This window comes from Anguilla rostrata, chromosome 12 (assembly GCF_018555375.3).
Source record: "Anguilla rostrata isolate EN2019 chromosome 12, ASM1855537v3, whole genome shotgun sequence".
Lineage (NCBI taxonomy): Eukaryota > Metazoa > Chordata > Actinopteri > Anguilliformes > Anguillidae > Anguilla > Anguilla rostrata.
In genome coordinates this window covers 10,021,862-10,042,056 of record NC_057944.1, presented here as the reverse complement: position 1 = coordinate 10,042,056, position 20,195 = coordinate 10,021,862, and the positions used below count along the sequence as shown (strand labels likewise).

The 20,195-nt window shown below is 47.1% G+C and overlaps 1 protein-coding gene across 3 annotated transcripts in view; it reads right to left on the bottom strand.

The window, feature by feature from the left end:
* The window catches only part of dscamb (Down syndrome cell adhesion molecule b), a 151,441-nt gene that overhangs the window by 12,206 nt on the left and 119,040 nt on the right, over positions 1-20,195 (bottom strand). For 2 of the 3 annotated variants that reach the window (XM_064301646.1, XM_064301647.1), the window contains exons 13-29: positions 20,104-20,195; positions 18,906-19,034; positions 18,148-18,315; positions 16,629-16,699; positions 15,589-15,829; positions 13,771-13,917; positions 10,101-10,256; positions 9,453-9,586; positions 8,778-8,931; positions 8,438-8,555; positions 7,956-8,119; positions 7,402-7,500; positions 5,639-5,827; positions 3,748-4,038; positions 1,719-1,895; positions 603-633; positions 50-165 (exon numbers count right to left, since the gene is read on the bottom strand). The exon at positions 20,104-20,195 is cut by the window's right edge and continues 5 nt beyond it. In XM_064301646.1, coding sequence (XP_064157716.1) covers positions 50-165; positions 603-633; positions 1,719-1,895; positions 3,748-4,038; positions 5,639-5,827; positions 7,402-7,500; positions 7,956-8,119; positions 8,438-8,555; positions 8,778-8,931; positions 9,453-9,586; positions 10,101-10,256; positions 13,771-13,917; positions 15,589-15,829; positions 16,629-16,699; positions 18,148-18,315; positions 18,906-19,034; positions 20,104-20,195 — 2,477 coding nt within the window. The remainder of the gene's footprint in view (positions 1-49; positions 166-602; positions 634-1,718; positions 1,896-3,747; positions 4,039-5,638; positions 5,828-7,401; positions 7,501-7,955; positions 8,120-8,437; positions 8,556-8,777; positions 8,932-9,452; positions 9,587-10,100; positions 10,257-13,770; positions 13,918-15,588; positions 15,830-16,628; positions 16,700-18,147; positions 18,316-18,905; positions 19,035-20,103) is intronic. The other variant, XM_064301649.1, reaches the window with a different exon arrangement.

Genomic DNA, 20,195 nt, shown 5'->3' with positions numbered 1-20,195 from the left:
CCTTGCATTGATAACAGCAAGGGCCGAGTGGGGTGGGGGCAGGGCTTACCGATGGTCTCCATGGTGTCCCTCTCCTCGATGAGCAGCTGGGCTCTGGGGATGTCGATGTGCATTCTCAGCGTCTGCTGCTGTTTGTTCACGGTGTCCGGCGTGCGCGTGTTCTTACTGCCACACACACACACACACACACACACAGAAAGATTAGCAGGCTTCTTACTGCCACACGCACACACACACGCACAGAAAGATTAACAGGCTTCTTACTGCCACACACACACACACACACACACAGAAAGATTAACAGGCTTCTTACTGCCACACGCGCACACACACACGCACAGAAAGATTAGCAGGCTTCTTACTGCCACAGACATGTCTCTCTTGTGTAGATCCATGTTATAACGGCATCATAATTTAGACAATCTTATTATAACTGCTTTAAGTGCCAAGCACATTACCATCTCTAGTGAGTGTTGGATCAAAAGTATACTGGCACTAAAAGGTAATCTACACTGAACACGTGGCCCAACTGTACACATGTAACTCAGCCTGCCATTTTGCGGAAAATCTACATCATTCACCAACTTCTCAGTTTCTCTTACCTCATCAGCATTTCTGCCAAGCTTTTTGCATCTGTGAAATAAAAAATAGAAATCAGATGTAAGTTAGTTGCAAGCTGAAGGACAGGAAGTAAACAGAATTGTGGGAACTTGCTCAATTACTGATCTTTAATGATAGTCTATACGTGTGGCTAATAACTTCCTGATCGAGGCTGCAGATTGCACCAGTCTGGAGAAAAACACATCTGATGCCTTAACTGATGCCACCATGGAGCTTGCAATGATCGCTTTTCAGGAAATTATTAGGAATAATTGATAAAGCTCAAATTGGATTGTCCTGTTCACTTTTAATTGAGTTTAAATTAGAAAAAAGGACTTAAAACAGAAGGGCTCCTGAATTAATGAAAGAGGAGCCTGGCTTTCCCATTCTTCACTATGAAGGCAATCTTGTGTGAAAGCCACAATCGATGGGTGGTGAAGTCCATGTTCCTTCTACAGGACGGCACAACTGCCAGGCAGTGAAAGTTGTGGCTTTCCACTTTCAGAGAGGCAATGACTGATGTGTGTGTGTGTGTGTGTGTGTGTGTGTGTGTGTGGTGTATACTGTGAAGGTATGTACAGTGATGTGGTGTGTGCGTGTAACTCGTCTGATTTCGAATGTCATATTCTCAGTTTGTTACTCATGTTTTGCAAGTGATGTGAATGAATGATGTGTTAGTGCAGTGAGGACGGAAGTATATTAATAAAGCTTTGGTTGTCTGTTACTTTTTATGTGAGTTTAATTAGAAAAGGATTAAAAGAAAGGCTCTGAATTATGAGGAGTTGGCTTCATTGTTCATATGAAGAATCTTGTGTGAAAGCCACAATCGTGGTGTGGTGAGTCATGTTCCTTGGAGGGATGCAGGCAGCGAATGTGGCTTTCATTTCAGGAGGTAATGAGTGATGTGTGTGAGTGTGTGTGTGTGTGTGTGTGTGTGTACGTGAGTGTGTATGTGTGAGAGTGTGTGTGTGTGTGTGTGTGTGTGTACGTGAGTGTGTATGTGTGAGAGTGTGTGTGTGTGTGTGTGTGTGTGAGTATGTGTGTGTGTGTGTGTACGTGCGTGTGTATGTGTGAGAGTGTGTGTGTGTGTATGTGTGTGTTACGGGCCACAGACTCACCCCGAAGCCTCTTCAGCCTCTGCTCCCTCCTCCTCTTCCTCATCAGCATGAGCAGGATGAAGAGCAGCACAATGCCCAGCAGGATACAGGAGATGGTCACCATCATCTTCAGACCCTCGTTGCCGCCCATGCTGACCTTGCTCTCGTCCACAGTCTTCAGCAGCGGGGGGATGGTGCCTGGGGGAACGCCAACCGAAGCAGGCCTCAGTCATTACTACTGACCCAAGATCAGCTGACGCAGACCCAATCCAACACATTACCAGTGGCTGAACAGAGCAACGACTGACCCAGGATCAGCTTAATAATCATAAACTAATTTGTTTCTTCACACAACAGCACTACGTGAACTGTAACCACTGAAAAGATGAAATGAAAACAAGAAAATTAGGTTACGGTATGCATTTGTTTTTGTGAGTCGGATGTTGGGTTCTTGAAAGGATGTTGAATTATGTTTCGCTGATTATAGAAGCAATACAGCACCACCTACTGGAAAACATTGGAAGTTCACTTTTTCGGTTTCTCTTGAGAGTGCAAAATTATGTTAAACAAAAGAGTTGTGAGCTATTCTGAACAAATGCAAACATTTGTATATACCAGAAGAAACCATTACACTCGCCACATTCACCCAAATCTACTTCCTGTCCTTAAAATGTCCTATTGGCAAAAGGGAAAAACTCATTTCCAAGACTTAAATTCTGTTCTTGGAAAAAAACAAAATCCACGTTTCGTACTCAAATAATTATATAAATGATTGTGTGCACAGTGCCTGAGATTTAAACTCTAAAAGGGCCACTGCTATAGTTTACCGCAGGATCAGCGTGTTAAGGAAAGCACGAGGCGAAGAGGCAGAACGGAGGAGCGAGAGCAGTAGTGTCGGCTTCTTGCTCTGGCAGCTTGTCCCAGCTGCATTGCAGAGCCGTCAGCGTTTTCCCTGCGTTTTCCCTGCGTTTCCTCAGCATTTCCCCGGATGTGGAACTGAAAGTTTCCAAAAGACCTTAAAGTGGTGGACGGGGAGAGGAGCTGTCCTGGAATGACCTGCAGCAGGCGACCCTATGAGGGGGGAGGGGGGGGGCTAACCTTTACAATGCCTGCAGGTGCATTAAATCGCTCAGTCACTGGTGCCTCCTGCCCTGGGGGGGGGCAGGTTTAATTGAATCAGCGGCGATCGATGCACCGGTGAAGGACGTGCCGTAACTCCCCTGCTCTCTGCCCTCCCGCGTGGTTGCCGTGGCAGCTGGCGTCAGCACGGAAATGGAGTTCTTTCACCGCCTCATCCGTCACTGCAGCGCCCGGAGTTCTTATCTAACGGCCGGGGGCAGAACGGGCGAGGGGGCAGGACCGCTGCCCTGTTCACCGTGGGGGGGTGCGGGGTGAAAGGGGGGGGGGTGGGGGGGACAGGGGTAAGCCCCTTTCTCTCCTCTCTCGGCGTGATACCGCAGGAGAGAGCGTTTAAATCTTCCCTCTCCAGGCCATTACTGTCCCTCTCCCCTGTCATTAAAGCTCTGAAAAGCGCTGAGCTCGGCACTTTGTGTGAGAATACGCTCGGTTTTCTTTTCTCACATCCAATTTGGATTGATAAAAGGGCTGTGTTGCTCCTGGCTCTGGCAGACTCTTGATTTAGGCCCGTAATATTTTGTAGCTACAGTGGGCATGCTCCAACCGGCAGGGGGGGGGGCCTTCGTGACAGTAATGAGGGGAGAAGCTGAGCTCCCAGGTGTAGGCAATGAGACATGCACCTGAGTCTCTCCTCCCATCAGTGGCAGCTCTCTCATGCATGTGGACTGTAGGGTGTAAAATAGCCACTGGCTCTCCTGTAGTACTGTGTGGCCTGTAGAGTGTAAAACAGTCACAGACTCTCCTGTAGTACTGTGTGGACTGGGGAGTGTAAAATAGCCACTGGCTCTCCTGTAGTACTGTGTGGACTATAGAGTGTAAAATAGCCACTGGCTCTTCTGCAGTGCTGTTTGTGTGGGCGAGGCAGGGTGCGGGACAGGGTGTGGGGCGGGGGACCGGGTGCGGGCCGACTCACTGCCGTCGGCGTTGAGCGTGGCGAAGGTGGCCTTCTTCTCGGCGGAGCCGGCGCTGTTGGAGACCTTCATCTGCAGCTCGTACCAGGTGGCCTCCTGCAGGTCGTACAGGATGTAGCTCTTGGTCAGGGACGTGCGCTGCGCCGTGGTCCACACCGCCGTGTCCACGGGCCGGTACTCCAGCGTGAAGGACGTGATCGGGCACCCCCCGTTGTTCCAGCCAATCAGGTTGAGCTTGACCCGGGTGGAGTTGATGCTGGCGAAGAGCTCGTGTTCTTTGGCGAATTGCGGTTCTGTGGAGGTTTGAGAGAGAGGAGGGGTAGGTGTGAAACCTGAGCATATGCTGAGCTTGATAATAATAATAATAATAACACACACAAAAAAAAAAAATAATAATGATAATAATAATAATAATAATATTTTTATCTGTGTAGGATTATATCCTGTGCTTACAAAAATAAACTTTAAAACGCTACACTACTACACTACCACGTATTCCTTATTGGAATTTTCCTGTGCCTGTAGCCTTCCTCAGTGCTGGACTGAGCTGGTTGTCATCAGGTGATATAGGGTCAGGTCACATGACCTGATGATGTTGGTCCACATGGCCTGGTGGTTGATGTTGTGGTTTACTCAAAACCTTTATCACCTGACGTCACCCAGCTCAGCTCACCGCCCAGGAAGGCTATCGGAATAGCCCGGCAAGGTGTATTTTTTAGCATAGCGTTTAAAAATGTATTTTTGTAAACACAACAGCAACAACAAAAATAATAATAATAATAATAGCCTGGTTTAGAAGCACCATTCCACCTGAAAGTGTAAAAAGAATCAGGTAGTCAATTGTGATGTGTGTTTTATCTGAAGATAGGACAGGTAACGTAGGGTGGGAACGTGAGATGGGTATAAATGGCCATTGACTTTGCCCAATCAATAGAAGCATGGGAGTCCTAGTCTCGCCCTTGTCCCTGGTTGCATTTGCCTTTTCTGTAGGCCCAATCATGGATCGGAGCCTGCTGCGCAGATATTTACCCTAAACGTGCTGCATTACAGCGCTCTCCTCGAGCCAGAAACAGACATTTAAACAGACTTAAGGGCACGCACGGGCAAAGGGCAGGGCGGCCAGAAACAGGAAAAGGGAATTACACCCTACGAATTAGGCTGCGTGTAATGCAATCTGTGTGAAACACAGAAAACCAGACCGACAGCTCAAAGCACCATGATGAATTTTAAAGGAGAACTCTTGGAACAACTTACATTGTTATTAAACATGTAGCAGCGATGTGAAATTCATTCCAGGGTCTATTATCCGATATGTGTAATATATTTCATCGCTATTTCCAATTTTTCGCTTGCTATTCGAAGTCAGGCTTCTTCTGGATCTGTTCCAGTCTGTTATTTTCCTACGTTAGCCAGAACTACCCTCACAACCCCCCTTCGTGAGAACGTTAGCTAAAAGGCTAAAAGTAAAGATGGAGATTACGGTCACGCCGAAATTCCCTGGAATACTGAGGCTGCTAGCGAAGCCAAAATTGGCATGTCCTCTAAATGATTGATTTCTCTCAGCAGGAGTATTGCAGAGAGTTGCTTAGTGGGGATTCCTGGCAAAAAACCCTGACCTGTTGTCCCTAAGGGGTTGAAATGATTATCTGACACTTAGAGTTCGTGCTATGGTGAGTCGAAGTCACACTCTCCAATTAAACACTGTGGCAACAACCCCACGTGCTGTCACCGAGTGTTTTAAGCTGGGGTTGTCCTTTAACGCAATACCTCTCCCAAGTGTTGCATCATAACTCTCCTTTGACCTCCTAACAGAGGGTCTAATGGCAGGTCAGCTCTTGGCCTGGTGTTGGGGCTCTGAACGTGCACCCCGTGGGGGGTGGGGAAGGAGCGCACCTTTCCCGTGCGTCTTGGCCTCGATGATCTCGCTGATGCGGCCCGGGCCCACGCCGTTCTGGGCCGTCAGGGTGAACTTGTACCAGGTCCCGCACTTCAGGTTCTCCAGGCGGTAGGACCGCTCGCTGGGGCTGATGGGAAAGTTTCCCCACTGCTCGCTGTTGTCCTCCGAGTACTGCAGGATGTACCCTACGAACAGGAAGGAGGTCTCAGCGCGACAGGAAGGAAGTCTCAGTGCGACAGGAAGAAAGTCTCAGTGTGACAGGAAGGAAGTCTCTGCATCACAGGAAGTCGCTTTGTGAGGGGTCCGCCATCAGTCATGAACACATATAACACATAATTTCATTCAAACCCATCATCTGAAATACCAGTCCTATTATATATACATGACTTTACGTTTCTAATTTTATTCTAAACAAGTTAGGTAAACAGAGGCATATTTCTAGCTTTGCCAGACTTACAGACTCTGCTTATAAGCCTTGTGAAAGCAGTGCAGTTTGGGGGAATAATATTCTTCAGGACAAGACCAGTAAGGGCTCAAGGTTCAGGCGTTGGCTCAAACCGGGAGATTCAATCATAAATATAAGACACACGGAAGTGGGTGAAAAGTAGAAATGAGTGTTGTTGTTTTTTTGAAATTCAGACCTGATGAAGATCCATTAGGAAGGAAACTTCTCAGTTCTGTCCTTCGGTATTTTACCAACAGAGGTGTGGAACATTAAGAGTGTGAGATCTCCCTGGAATATTACAGTTATCAATCATAACTGTAACCTTTATCCCCACCTGCCGTCTAGACTTACAGCAAAGAAACCACTGCCACAGTTATTATCATTCTTTCACATTTCGGACCAGCACTTCAAAGGTGACTCGAGAACCGAAAAACCCAGGAAAGGTGCACGGTTGGACACCCACCCTTTATAAATCAGGCCTGAAGGTTATGTCACTGAATTCTTTCCCCGAGGCGCATTTTGAAAAATTACCAACTGAATATGCATGCTAAACCATTTTACGGTCAACTGCGCTGTCCTGCGAAAGAGATTTTAATCTCAGGAGACCTTTTCTGCTTAAATGTAGATAAAATCCGTAATGTTTTTCAAAGAGCAGCTGTAGGTACCCATTAATGGTACTCATGACCGTGAAAATATCTGGGCTCGAACCAACCCCACGCGAAAACCTATTACACAGACCCGCTGAACTGAAAAGATAGTAAAGATGTTTTTCAGACCGAAAATAAAACAACTGATTAACAGTAGGTTCAAACTGGATTAGAGATATTAATGCTAATCTAATTCCAATATATAAAGTTAGCAGGTGAATGTTGAAAAATTTAACTTTGGGAAAGGGTGAAAGAATTGGGATTCTATACAAAACACTTCATTATGAGATTTCATTACACCCTTATTGATATATCCAGCAGGGTATGCTATATCCCCGGCCACCATTTTGTTCTGTGCTTATTATTCTCTGTGATGAATGACCTAGTCGCCTAGTTTTGACAGGGCCTCCTTTTGAATAAAGGTTTTAATTTTCTTCTCCAGACCCTCTCTCTCTCTCTCTCTCTCTCTCTCTCTCTATTTTCTCTTCATTTTATCTGCCCTATCCATTCTCAATAATCTCCTACAAAGAAGAGTGCCGGCGTGGAATTGGACCCTTAATGATCTCCGCCAATGTCACAGGGGCTGCAGGTGGTGGGGGGAGGGAGGGGGGCGGGGGTGGGTACGGGCCCAGTTTGGTCACGTAATGGACAGGCACACGGGACACACCTCGGATGGAACTTCCGCCGTTGTCTCCCGGGACCCAGGACAGTGTGATTGACGTGGTGGTTGTCTTGGTGACCGTCAGGCGCGGTTGGTCTGGAGGAACTGGAAAGAAACGGACGAGGGGACAGCCGTCAAGCACACACTACAAATCAGTTCTGTAATCACCAGACTGCCTGAAGGCTAAAGGCTACTTCCACTGACGCACTCCTTTATGGCTAATGGGGTGTAGCACAGTGTTAACAGGCTAATAGGACGGAGTGTAGCACAGTGGGTAAGGAACTGGGCTTGTAACCGAAAGGTCGCAGGTTCGATTCCTGGGTAAGGACACTGCCGTTGCTTCAGTATATATCCAGCTGTATAAATGGATACAATATAAAATGCTATGTAAAAGTTGTGTAAGTTGCTCTGGATAAGAGCGTCTGCTAAATGCCTGTAATGTAATGTAATGTAATGGATTTGCTACTATACAGTAAATGACTATAAGAGTGAATGTAAGCTGATGTAAGACAGAGGGTGCATTTGGGCTTTTCTCTCAACATCACGGGCCTCCTGCTTACCTTGAACCTGCAGGTTAAGGACAATTTCATCGGAGCCCCAGCTGTTGCTGGCCACGCAGCTGTAGTACCCAGAGTCCTCCGCTTTCACAGTGCGGATGACGAAGCTGCCGTTGTTATGGATGCTCCGCCGTCCGTCAATCAGCACTGGGGCCGGGGTCCCGTTGCTAAAAGGAAAGGACAGGCCACGATCAATCATTCCAAATTATCACAACATTCGCATGGGAAACTTGTTCAACACGTCCACGGAGCATGTTCAGACACTGAAACGTTCAAAAGCTCCGGCCAAAAACGAACGTATCTGTGCCTGCTGTGTTCTTCAGTGCATTCCCATTGATGAAACCTAATTTCTATATGCCAGATATTGCAATGAGTCACTGAGTCAGAGGTGCAGTGCTGTGGTTCTCGGTCACTGCAGCACCATTGGCCGAGCCGCCATGGCTGAGCCGCCATTGGCCGAGCCCCAGCAGAGAAGCTGTCCTCACCTTCCCTTCAGCCACTTGATGGTGGGGGGCGGGTCTCCGACGGCTTTGCAGGGCAACACGATGTCCTTCATCCAGGGCGTGGTGACCGTCCCGCTGAAGGTGAGGATCCTGGAGGGAGCTGGGGGGGTAAGAACGACCCTCTCAGTCCCAAAGGTGACCGCAACGAAATGGGTGACAAAGCAAGAGACAGACCTTTCTGGAAATGTTTTTTTCTGGCACTGGATTGGTCACATGGAAAGGCGTGATCTTTCATAATTCCAGTCTCACAGACTAAGGCACCGGTAGATCAGACAGACACATAACAGTGACGAGCGGCCATTTTGGAAACTGCCCCTCGCACCTTTGGCCAGAGGCTCCACGGTGATGATCTCGCTGGAGTTCCCTCGCCCGGCCGCCGTCACGGCGACCACCCAGAAGCTGTACTTCTGGTTGCGGCTCAGGTTGGTCACGCGGTGGAAGTAGATGTCGGGCGCTGCCTCGAACTCGCTGACCCCCTGAGGAGGGACAGGGGAAGAGGGGCGTGAGACGCGACCGAAACACGACCGCGGCCGGTCCCAGTTCGGCAAGATCCAAACTTGGAGCCAAAACCCACCTCTGCTTCCGTTTGTTTCCCGGTGTGGATACTGATCCGTTCGGAATTAGCAGTTATAACATCGTACATTACAGCACACTTCAGCCTGGTGTTACAAAAAACAGCGAGCACTGTGATAATATCAGTCAGATTTGAACTAAGGTATTACCCTTGTCCGGCTTTGTGAAGCCCCTCCTCCCTCCATTCCCCCATCCTCCACCCTTAGCTGGACACTAACAGGATGAGATAAGGCTGTAAGGGGAGGGTGGGAGGGTAATTTATGAGCGGTGTTGCCTGGGATATGTGACAGGTGTGCGGATGCCGGGTGGCGGTGTGGGGTGGTGGTGAGGGGGGGCGGGGGGTGAGGGCGATAAGGAACAGCCGTGAGGGGAGGGGCAGGACCTCAGGAGGGGTGATGCAGTGCCGCTGTCAGGGGAACCGTACCGTGGAGTAGGGGTTGGAGCAGAAGACGGTGTATTTCCAGATAATGCCGTTGAGCTTCAGGGGGGGCAGCCAGGAGACAAACACCACCGAGTTGGTGGAGGCGGCGGCCTTCACGCCCGCGGGGGGGCCCGGGACTGGACAGGGGCGGAGTGAGAGAGAGAGAGAGAGAGGGAGGGAGAGAGATAGAGGCCATGTCACGTGATGCACACCACACAGCCCATCTACTTCTGCTCAGTGACAGTGAGACAGTCATCACCCAGCAGCATTACCCTTACCCACCTAGCGGACAGGGGCAAACATCACAAATCTACCCTTCCTCACCTGATTATTCCCAAAATATTCATCAGAATTCCTCATCAGTTACTGTAACTGTACAATAAAAGAAGAAGAACCTAAAAAAGTCTGCTTTTTTCAAAATAATGCATTCATATACACATTTTAAAGCTGTCTAAGAGTGGACATGGAGGCTGAGTTAAGTGATGTCCCCTGATATCTAAACGACAATACCTTCAATCAGTGCTGCTGCAATGTGAACTTACGTCTCGCGTATGTATGACCGCAGATGTACACGGTGATTTTCAGTACGATCGGCGTGTCGTTTGGACGAGGTGGCGCCCCCTACAGGCCTGCCCCCGCGCGCGCCCTTACCGTCCTCCTTGGTGCGGGTGAAGATCTGCTCGCTGCGCACCCCGTCCCCCGCCCGCGTGAACGCCAGCACCTGGATGCTGTAGTTGGTGTACTTCTCCAGCCCGTCCAGCTCCAGGGAGTCCTGGGAAGTCGTGACGTTCCTGATCTCGCCCAGTTCTACAGGGAAACGGGGAAACGCAGCCGTGCAGCCGGGTTAGCGCACACGCACAGCAGTCATGATCTAATTACGCCACACGCTCGAAGCGTTCCATGCTTTTTATCAAAAACATTTAAATTGGAGAAATACCGATGGAAATGTTTCCATACTACTGTATGGATGTCAGGTTTAAAGTGTGTATAATCACTGGCTTTCACACGCTTTCACAGAGAACCTCAACTTCCTCAGCTGTAAATAGACCTGATGGTTTTGAACTATCAGTGCTTTCCAAACGACTGTTGTCTTTGTTGCTGTACGATTAGGTCCCATATTACTCTCACTCAGATAGGGACCTGGGACCATAGCTAAATTTAACAGGAATTAATCTGAGGTTCACTCCCTTTATAAAAATAGCAGAGGCTTACTCCCTTTGTAAAACTAGCTGAGGCTTACTTTCTGAGGTAAAGTATATGAATGTTAGTATCCATATAAATAAGAGCTGAGGCTTACTCTGTGTATAAAAAGAGCTGAGGCTTACTCTGTATATAAAAAGAGCTGAGGCTTACTCTGTATATAAAAAGAGCTGAGGCTTACTCTGTATGTAAAAAGAGCTGAGGCTTACTCTGTGTATAAAAAGAGCTGAGGCTTACTCTGTGTATAAAAAGAGCTGAGGCTTACTCTATGTATAAAAAGAGCTGAGGCTTACTCTGTATGTAAAAAGAGCTGAGGCTTACTCTGTATGTAAAAAGAGCTGAGGCTTACTCTATGTATAAAAAGAGCTGAGGCTTACTTTATGTATAAAAAGAGCTGAGGCTTACTCTGTATGTAAAATGCAGCGTTCTCGGTATATAAAATGAGCTGAGGCTTACTCTGTACGTAAAAGAGCTGAGGCTTACTCTGTGTATAAAAAGAGCTGAGGCTTACTCTGTATGTAAAAACAGCTGAGGCTTACTCTGTATATAAAAACAGCTGAGGCTTACTCTGTGTATAAAAAGAGCTGAGGCTCACTCTGTATGTAAAAAGAGCTGAGGCTTACTCTGTATGTATAAAAAGAGCTGAGGCTCACTCTGTATGTAAAAAGAGCTGAGGCTTACTCTATATGTATAAAAAGAGCTGAGGCTCACTCTGTAAAAAGAGCTGAGGCTTACTCTGTATGTAAAAAGAGCTGAGGCTTACTCTGTGTATAAAAAGAGCTGAGGCTCACTCTGTAAAAAGAGCTGAGGCTTTCTCTCTGAGTTATTACATCTGCGTCATTAACCTCACCCGGGGACACCCTGGAAGACAGCCATGTGATTTCTGCTTAGTGCTTTGTATATCCTAACGTCGCACACATTAATCTCAAGCACCAGCGAAATTAAGCAATTAAAACAGCAAGCGTCTTCCAAGAGTGTTCGATTTTAAAGGCAAAATGGAGCACTCTGCAGACATATGCTGTTTTTATATGGCTCCTGACAACACATTTGTGATCATATTAGCATCACCTTTGTCCTCATCGAGTATCTGTGTTCAATTTATTTTATTTTCTCAGTTCCCTCTTATTTGTGGAGGTAGCAGCGCCTATTATCTTCCATAATTATTATCATCAAAATTATTACGAGAATAATTACCAATCAGTCAAGACAACTTGCGTATTTAGATTGCAAATTTCAATGAATATGTAAGTGCATTTTTTGGTTTGGCGCTGAATGGATCTGTTTCAGGTACTGCAGCACACGCACCTGCCATGGGGATATGGTTAGATAGGATAGCGCATTACCCTATCTACCCCTATCTAACAGGGAGCATGATACACCTCCCCTACTAAACAGGAGGAATACCAGAACCCCCCACCTTGTAGCAAACAACACCACTGTCTACTTCTGCAGCACTGGAGAGATCTGACTGTCGGTATAAAAAGGCACTCCTTTGTTGACACATATATATATATATATATATATATATATGTAATTAGAAAGGTATGAGAAAATATATATGTATATATATATGTATGTGGTTGGTTGGTTGATTATGGAAAAGCTTGAGTATGTGTCACTCAGGCTGACCATTGGACTGCAGCAGACTGAGTTTCCTGACTGAACTTGCTCGGTGCGTTCCATGCGTGTTGCTCATTTATCATGTTGTATTACAGGGGAAGGGATATTTTTCAGGCCACGCGTTTAGACAATAGTCATGGAGGCTGAAAGCCAACTTGTAGAATCTTCTGACACTGCATGTACTCAATATGGATTGCGAGGTAATGAAACAAAGTAAGTGTATGAATAAGAAATTATCAATGCTAATTTTATCCCTCTGGGTGAACCTAAGGGCATTTACCTGTTCAGTCATTAATTCATGCATTACGAGCCTTGTAACATTAATTTATCCGCTGTCCAAACACGAGCACACGTCCCAGACCAGCTCTTAACACATTTAAGTCAGAAGAGGCGTGCAATACACTAGTGGCACAGGGCAGGCCGATATCCTGCAATCCTCATCGGCTGGGCGTTGTATATTTCAGCCTGTCATACAGAGATGCAGCTCCCCCGTGTGGCAGAGACTTGGGAGACGGATCAGTGTGTGCTGCTAAAAAGAGCTGGAACAGCACCGTGGGCCTCGTGGTCCTGCCGTGCCCTGTTTCCTCGCTGCTGGTGCGATGGGATGCGACAGGCTCGGGGTCGAAGGCAGCCTCCGCCCTCAGACTCCATTGCTCTGACGAGTCGCTGTCAGCTAAACTACGTACAATAATTTTTTTCCCGGAGGCGGCGGGGGAGGGCTGGCAGAGGGTGATGGTAGTGGTTCTAGTAAAAGCTCAGCCAATTACAGCGCTCAAGATGGGGTCTGATACACCTGTACAGACTGACCAGGAGTTAAAAGAGCAGTATCAACATGTGTGTGCTTTTGGCACAGAAACCCAAAAAAGGGCGGGACAAACTTAAGAAGGGGGCGGGGCAGACTCAGAGGGATGAGGCTACACAGAGAGGGGCGGGCAGACCAGGAGGCAGAGGCGGGGCTGACACAGAGAGGGCGGACAGACACAGAGGGGGCGGGGCTGACTCAGAGAGGCGAGCGGACACAGAGAGGGGCAGGGCTAACTCAGAGAGGGGCGGGCTGACTCAGAGAGAGGCGGGCTGACTCAGAGAGGGCGGGCTGACTCAGAGAGGGGCGGGCTGACAAGAGGGCGGGCTGACAGAGGGGCGGGGCTGACTCAGAGAGGGCGGGGCTGACTCAGAGAGGCGGCTGACTCAGAGGGGGCGGCTGACACAGAGAGGGGCGGGGCAGACTCAGAGAGGGCGGGGCTGACTCAGAGAGAGGCGGGGCTGCTCAGAGAGGGGCGGGGCTGACTCAGAGAGGGGCGGGGCTGACACAGAGAGGGGCGGGGCTGCACAGAGGCGGCTGACTCAGAGAGGGGCGGGGCTGACTCAGAGAGGGGCGGGACAGACTCAGAGAGGGGCGGGGCTGACCCAGAGAGGGGCGGGGCTGACCCAGAGAGGGGCGGGGCTGACTCAGAGAGGGGCGGGGCTGACTCAGAGAGGGGCGGGGCTGACAGAAGCTCACCTCCATCGGGCAGGTTGGCCCAGTAGATGATGCGGAAGCCCTGCAGGATGCCGTTCAGCGCCTCCTTGGCGGGGGTGGACCAGGACAGCGAGATGGTCTCTGGGGACGTGGCTGAGGCCTGGACATTCTCCGGGGGCCGGCTGGGTACTGCGGGGGTGGGGGTTGGGAGAGCAGGGGAGGTGAGCAGGGCCGACAGAGGCTTTCAGGAACATGCTAAACATAAACATCGCCACTCCCACTTTCAGAACTGCCTTTACTTCTGATTTACACATTTCTGAATGACTGTATACTACAAATGAATGAGATAAAACATAAATAAACAACTACGGCCTCGATTTATCCTCACCATTAAATACCAAATATAATACAGAATTACAGTTTTTAAAGTATAGGCTTAATTTAGTTTAGTAGTTACCAAACGTGGGATGACAATCCAATAAAAACACTTCCTTAAATTCTTATGCAAGTTAAAAGACGACATGTTAAAATGGCTTGGTTGAGTCTGAGTCTGAATCAATGACTACATTTCCATGCACACAATATTCCAGTTATTGCCATTGTTCCGAATAAGACAATATTCAAAATAAGCTGTTTACATGGCTCCTGAGATGTTCTTTTCATAGTTTTGTTTACATACAGACTTAAATAGTCTGATTAAACATAAAATGGCCACGTAATGTTACGTCCCTTAAGCTCTTTATTCACCTGTCTAATTTTTAAAAAGTAGGATCATTTCTCCCTTCATCCAGGAATGAGGTGTCTTTTTTTTACAGGGCCCCATCCTTGTGCCCTGTGAGCTGCTAGCTGTCTGGCTCATGTTTAAAATGCAATGGGTAGCCTAGCAACAGCAGTGCTGAGCGTAAACAACACCCTCAGGCCGTACGAGTTGCAAACTGTCGTGAAAACCCCCAACTGGAGACGGATATTCTGAATAAGCTGTATACATATATGTATATGTCCAAATAGCGCTCCAATAACCAGGATAATATCGGCATATTCCATGTCTCGATCAGAATATGCCAAATTCTAAATAAGGCCTTATTTGGGGATGTTTAATCAGAATATGCTGTTTAAATTACTCATATCTTATTTGGGATATTGTCCTATTCGGAATAATATTGGAATATGAATGTGCATCTAAATGGACCTGACTAGAAAAATGAAAGCAGGCAATACATAAAATCTCCATAAGATGGCAGCCTAGCCTAAACTTTACAGCCTCCACCATAAAAATGTCATGGCAATATAAAAGCTACAGAGAAAAAGACTGTTTTGGAACAGAGGTGTAAAAATATACGCACGTCAGCACATATCACATCGGTTTTTTCTTCTTGATTTTTTAAAAAGAAATGCACTTCTATGCTCTCCAAGTTTGGAAAGCCTCCTGTCAGTTTGGGAGAGCACAGCCTAGCATACAGTCTTCTCTGAAACACACCTGCAACACTAACAGTTTTTTTCCCATTCTGCAGTCCTCCAATTACACTTGGGGGCAGACAGGGGGCGCACTATGAGACACAGATGTCTCGCCAGCTGATACCCCTCCCGTCCTTGTGACGTGCTGTAATATCTACCCTTTCCCCCACTGCAAGGATTCTGAAAATTTAGTGGAGGCCGCAGTTCAGATGTAACTAGAACTCCAAACATTCAGTCTTAAATAGCGTGACTGTGGCAGAAGAAACACAGAATAAAATAAAAACAGAACACACAAATTATCCCGATGGTAAGGCTAGAATGTGCCAAATTATGATTTAGTTTTAATTTTAATTTTTTATTTTTTTGGGGCGGTGTACCCCTTTAAGAGAGAGAATAGCGACTGACCGTCCTCCAGGGTGGTGGCGATGACTTCCTGGGACGAGGGTCCGGTGCCCGCGCGGTTGGTGGCCTGCACCACCACCCCGTACTTGGTGAACTTCCTCAGGTCGTCCAGCGTGATCATTTCGCTGTCCCCCGTGGTGTCCATGCTGATGATGTTGAACTGGTAGCTGCCGCCCGTGCTATACTCCCTGTACCCCACCTGGTACCCCCGGATCATGCCGTTCTGCAGGTGCTTTTTTGGGGCCTGGGAGGGTGGGGGAAAGAAGGGGAGGGGCAGACTGTGAGGCTACATGGAGCCAAGGAAGGGGCGGAGCCACCGTGAGCCATCCTGAGTAACACCGTACGCTAACAAGACAAGCAAACACCACAGACTGGAGAACAAATATGGACGAAGTCACTGCGACATCACCCACTGACTCTCCACGGGCTTGGTGAAAAGGGTTTTGAAGGCTGGGAAGTGAAGTTCGTGGGCGCCGGCATGTTGTACAAATTGGAGCCAGAGACTGTGCAGTAGGGACATGGATTCTGGTCGTCCGTTAAGTGTGTGAGATACAGTGATTCGGCAGTGATGCAAACTGCCCCTGATTCATCCGCAAAATGTTATCTTGTCCAAATAACACAATAACTTAACCACTCAGCACATAGGGAGACAATAGATGAAGAAAAAACACCTATTGCGACTACGTTGTCTTATGGGGAAAAAAAATGATTGACTTCGTATTTTGATCATATTGTTACCACTGAAACAGGTGGCTGAGACACCGATACTGCAGCCAAGTGCACTGTCGCTAGTGAGCAACGTCTCTAAACAAGACCAGGAAATGAGCTTCAAAAACGCAGCCCGGTGTGGGCCGCTTGATAGGCACACATAACCATTCAGGACTATGAAAAATTCTGATCATTTATCCACTTCTAACACAGCATCAGTATCCACAGTGCAGCATGTGGTAGCTCTGCTCCTCCATGCCTATAATGACCCTTGTGTTCAGTGTTTTTTTATTAGAATGCATACTATCCCCGTCAGCAGCTGGTCATCTCCATACCTTCCAGGTGACCTTGATGCTTTGGGAGGAAATGGCTTCCAGCTGAACTTCCTGTGGGGGGCCATCGGGAGCTAGAAAAACGCAACACACACCGTCACATCAGCGACAGAGAGAAAATCACTGTTTACAGGAAGCACAAGACTATGACTTTGCTTCAAACATTTTGTTTTGTGTGTCTTAAAATATAGAGAAAAAAAACATAACGTTTTAATCAGTTACTGCTATGAAAAATGAAGAATGAGGAGAGGGTGGCTCTGGCTATTGCTTTCTGAAGCTGAACTACATTACAAGCAGGCTTAAACAGCAGCGATAATGGCATTCTAAAGATACATCAATAGATGGCGCTGAAGAGCTAAAAACCTTCATTCCAAACACAAACGTACAGGAAAAAAGGCCCGATGACTAACAGCTACATCATTATTTAAGATGTAAAAATTCCTCTGTGGGAATGTATTAGGGGTTTATGATTCTATAAATACATTATTTAAGTGTGATTATATCTCAGCCGTCTTTCATACTATCGTGGTTCCGGCAGCAAGAACAGCACAGCAATGTGTGCTTGTGTGATTAACTATATAAGAAAAACACTTAATCAAATAGAAGATATATTTTATACAATAATATTTATATGAAAATCAGGAATAAAATAAAGACAAGACGGCCAGAACGGAAATGATGTCGGAAGCACTGAATCATGGGTAAGAGGGAGTGCAGGGAGCAGCATTGCAGCAGGAGCGGCGGTGGTGAGTCACGGCAGGTCTGATTGATGGAGGGGGCCTGGGCACTGTGTGTGAGCTGCGTCGAGATTGGCGGAGAGGCCTGGGCGCTGTATGTGAGCTGCGTCGGGATTGGTGGAGGGGGCCGGGCGGGGTAATGATGGGGGACCTGCCCTCCCCCCCCCCCACACACCACAAACGGCCTGATGTGTGGTGCTGCTAGCTCACTGAAAAGCATGGCTAAAATGGGACGCCATAGTCTGGATCCACGCCAGAAGTGTATTTAGGACGATACTAAAATATAATTACAATTAAATTAAGGAATTAAATATGCATTTTATGACAAAAATAAATGCACAATTGCAAAATAAATGATATGATATAATACTAAATAACTATTATAAAAAAGAATAAATACAACTTGATATCCTATTGTACACATGTTTTATCGTAGACTTTCTATTATGTATATGTACCTAGATATTTTTTCCTATAGATATAGCTGGAGGGCCTACAACAGACAATGCCTTTCTGCCTGTGTGATTATCTGTTGCACATAAAAGCATGTATGCATTGACTTTATTTCCCCTATGTATGCGCAACTGGTATGAATGTATGCATTGAAATATTGTTGCAAATGGCCACTGCCAGTGATAAAGCCATTGTAAAGTTTTCTTTAGCACTGATGACCGCAGCCAGAAAAGCTTTTCACATCATAGCATTTACGAACATCCCAGCATGCTTTGCAGTGGCTCTGGATTAGGGCCGAAGGCCTCTCATGTTGAGCCCACTAAGGGCCTTACCGGCTTCGTCGGTGGTAATGGTGAGCTCGTTGCTGGCGTCGCTCTTGCCTATGTGGTTCTTGGCGAACATGCGGATGTTGTAGGTGGAGGACGGGTGGAGGTCGATGATGGTGGCCTGGTTGAGCTGCGGGGAGACATCTTTGGTTGTTTGCGCCGAACCCCAGGAAGCTGTGGACGGAAGGAGAACGCACACGGCGGACCGGTCAAACAGCCGTCAGGAGGCGTGCTGCAGAGGCCAGCCTGCATGATAAGTCATCCGTGTGTTTGCTATGTGCTTGCTATGCACATTCATAAGCAGTTATGCCCACTGACATAGTGTCCTATGCCAACATTTATTTCCTAAGTGCTATTATCAAAACATTGTCAATTAGCACATCATGGTACTGTCACCTGCTATACAGATGGCATTATATATTGGACATACATTGGATGGACATTTCATGCTACGATAGCCTACATCATAGGTGTCAATTATGCCAAACAAACTCGTTCATTCAGTATTACCAAATGTTATGCGGTATTGACACGTAGTATGCAGGGAGATGTCCTCTCTTCAAGAGAGGGGAGACAGAATGGCAAGAAAAGACTGGGACATGAAGCCAAATGTAATGTCCTTTGAGAAAAGGTAATTAAAAATGGCAATTATAATATATACAACAGGAGTATGAGACATTGGAGGGTTGTATGTATAAGACGGGCACAGACGTGTCATACTTGGCTCTCAAACAATGATACGTGAGACAGCTAGCCAGTCCTACCGGATTTGTTCTTGCACTCGATGTCGTAGCCAGTGATGGGGCTATTTCCATCGAAGCCCATGGTCCAACGAAGGGCGATTGTCCGATCCCGTACCTCCCGAATCTCTACCTCGGGAGGGTCAGGGGGTTCTGGGAAACACAGGCCGTATAATCAAAGCAAATGTATGAGTGTTCAGAGATTGCTGTGTTAAATGACCTTTAGCATCATTAGCTGAATGATTCCCTGGTTGGTATGACAGACTGCACTGCTAGCCAAATGATTCCCCAATCAGTACAGCAGATTACCTTGAACCAGTACCTGAATGATTCCCTAGTCTGTACAACAGATTACCTTGCATCATTAACTGAATGATTCCTCAGTCGGTATGGTAGATTACTTTGTACTATGAGCTGAATGTTTCCCTGGTTGGTACGACCGATTAGCACCACTAACTGAATGATTTTTCAGTCGGTACGATAGATTATATTGAGCCATTAGCTGAATGATTCCTCGGTCGGTACGGTAGATTACTTTGCACCGTTAGCTTAATGATCTCTTGGTTGGTACAATAGATTACAGTGCAACGCTAGCTGAATGATTCCCCAGTCAGTACAACAGATTACCATGCAACGTTAGCTGAATGGATTCCCTGGGTCAGTATGATAGGTTACCTTTCACCGTTAGCTGAATTCCTCGGTCGGTACCATAGATTGTCTTGCATCATTTGCTGAATGATTCCTCAGTTGGTATGGTAGATTACTTTGCACCGTAAACTGAATTATTTCTCGATTGGTACAATAGATTATTGCGCACCGTTAGCTGAATGATTCCTTGGTCGTTATGGTAGATTACTTTGCACAGTTAGCTTAATGATTTCTTGGTCGGTACCATAGATTACTGTGCACCGTTAGCTGAATGATTCCCCAGTCGGTACCATAGATTACTGTGCAAAGTTAACTGAATGATTCCTTCGGTTGGTACCATAGATTACTTTGCACCATTAGCTGAATGATTCCTTGGACACAACGATAGATTACCTTGCACCATTAGCTGAATGATTCCCGGGTCAGTACGATAAATTACCTTGCACCGTTAGCTGAATATTCCCTGGTCGGTACCATAGATTACATTGCACCGTTAGCTGAATATTCCCTGGTCGGTACCATAGATTACATTGCACCGTTAGCTGAATATTCCCTGGTCGGTACCATAGATTACCTTGCACCGTTAGCTGAATGATTCCTCGGTCTTCACCGAAAGAGTTGATTGCATGACAGGAGAAAAAGCCAGAGTCTTCCCTCACTGTTGGT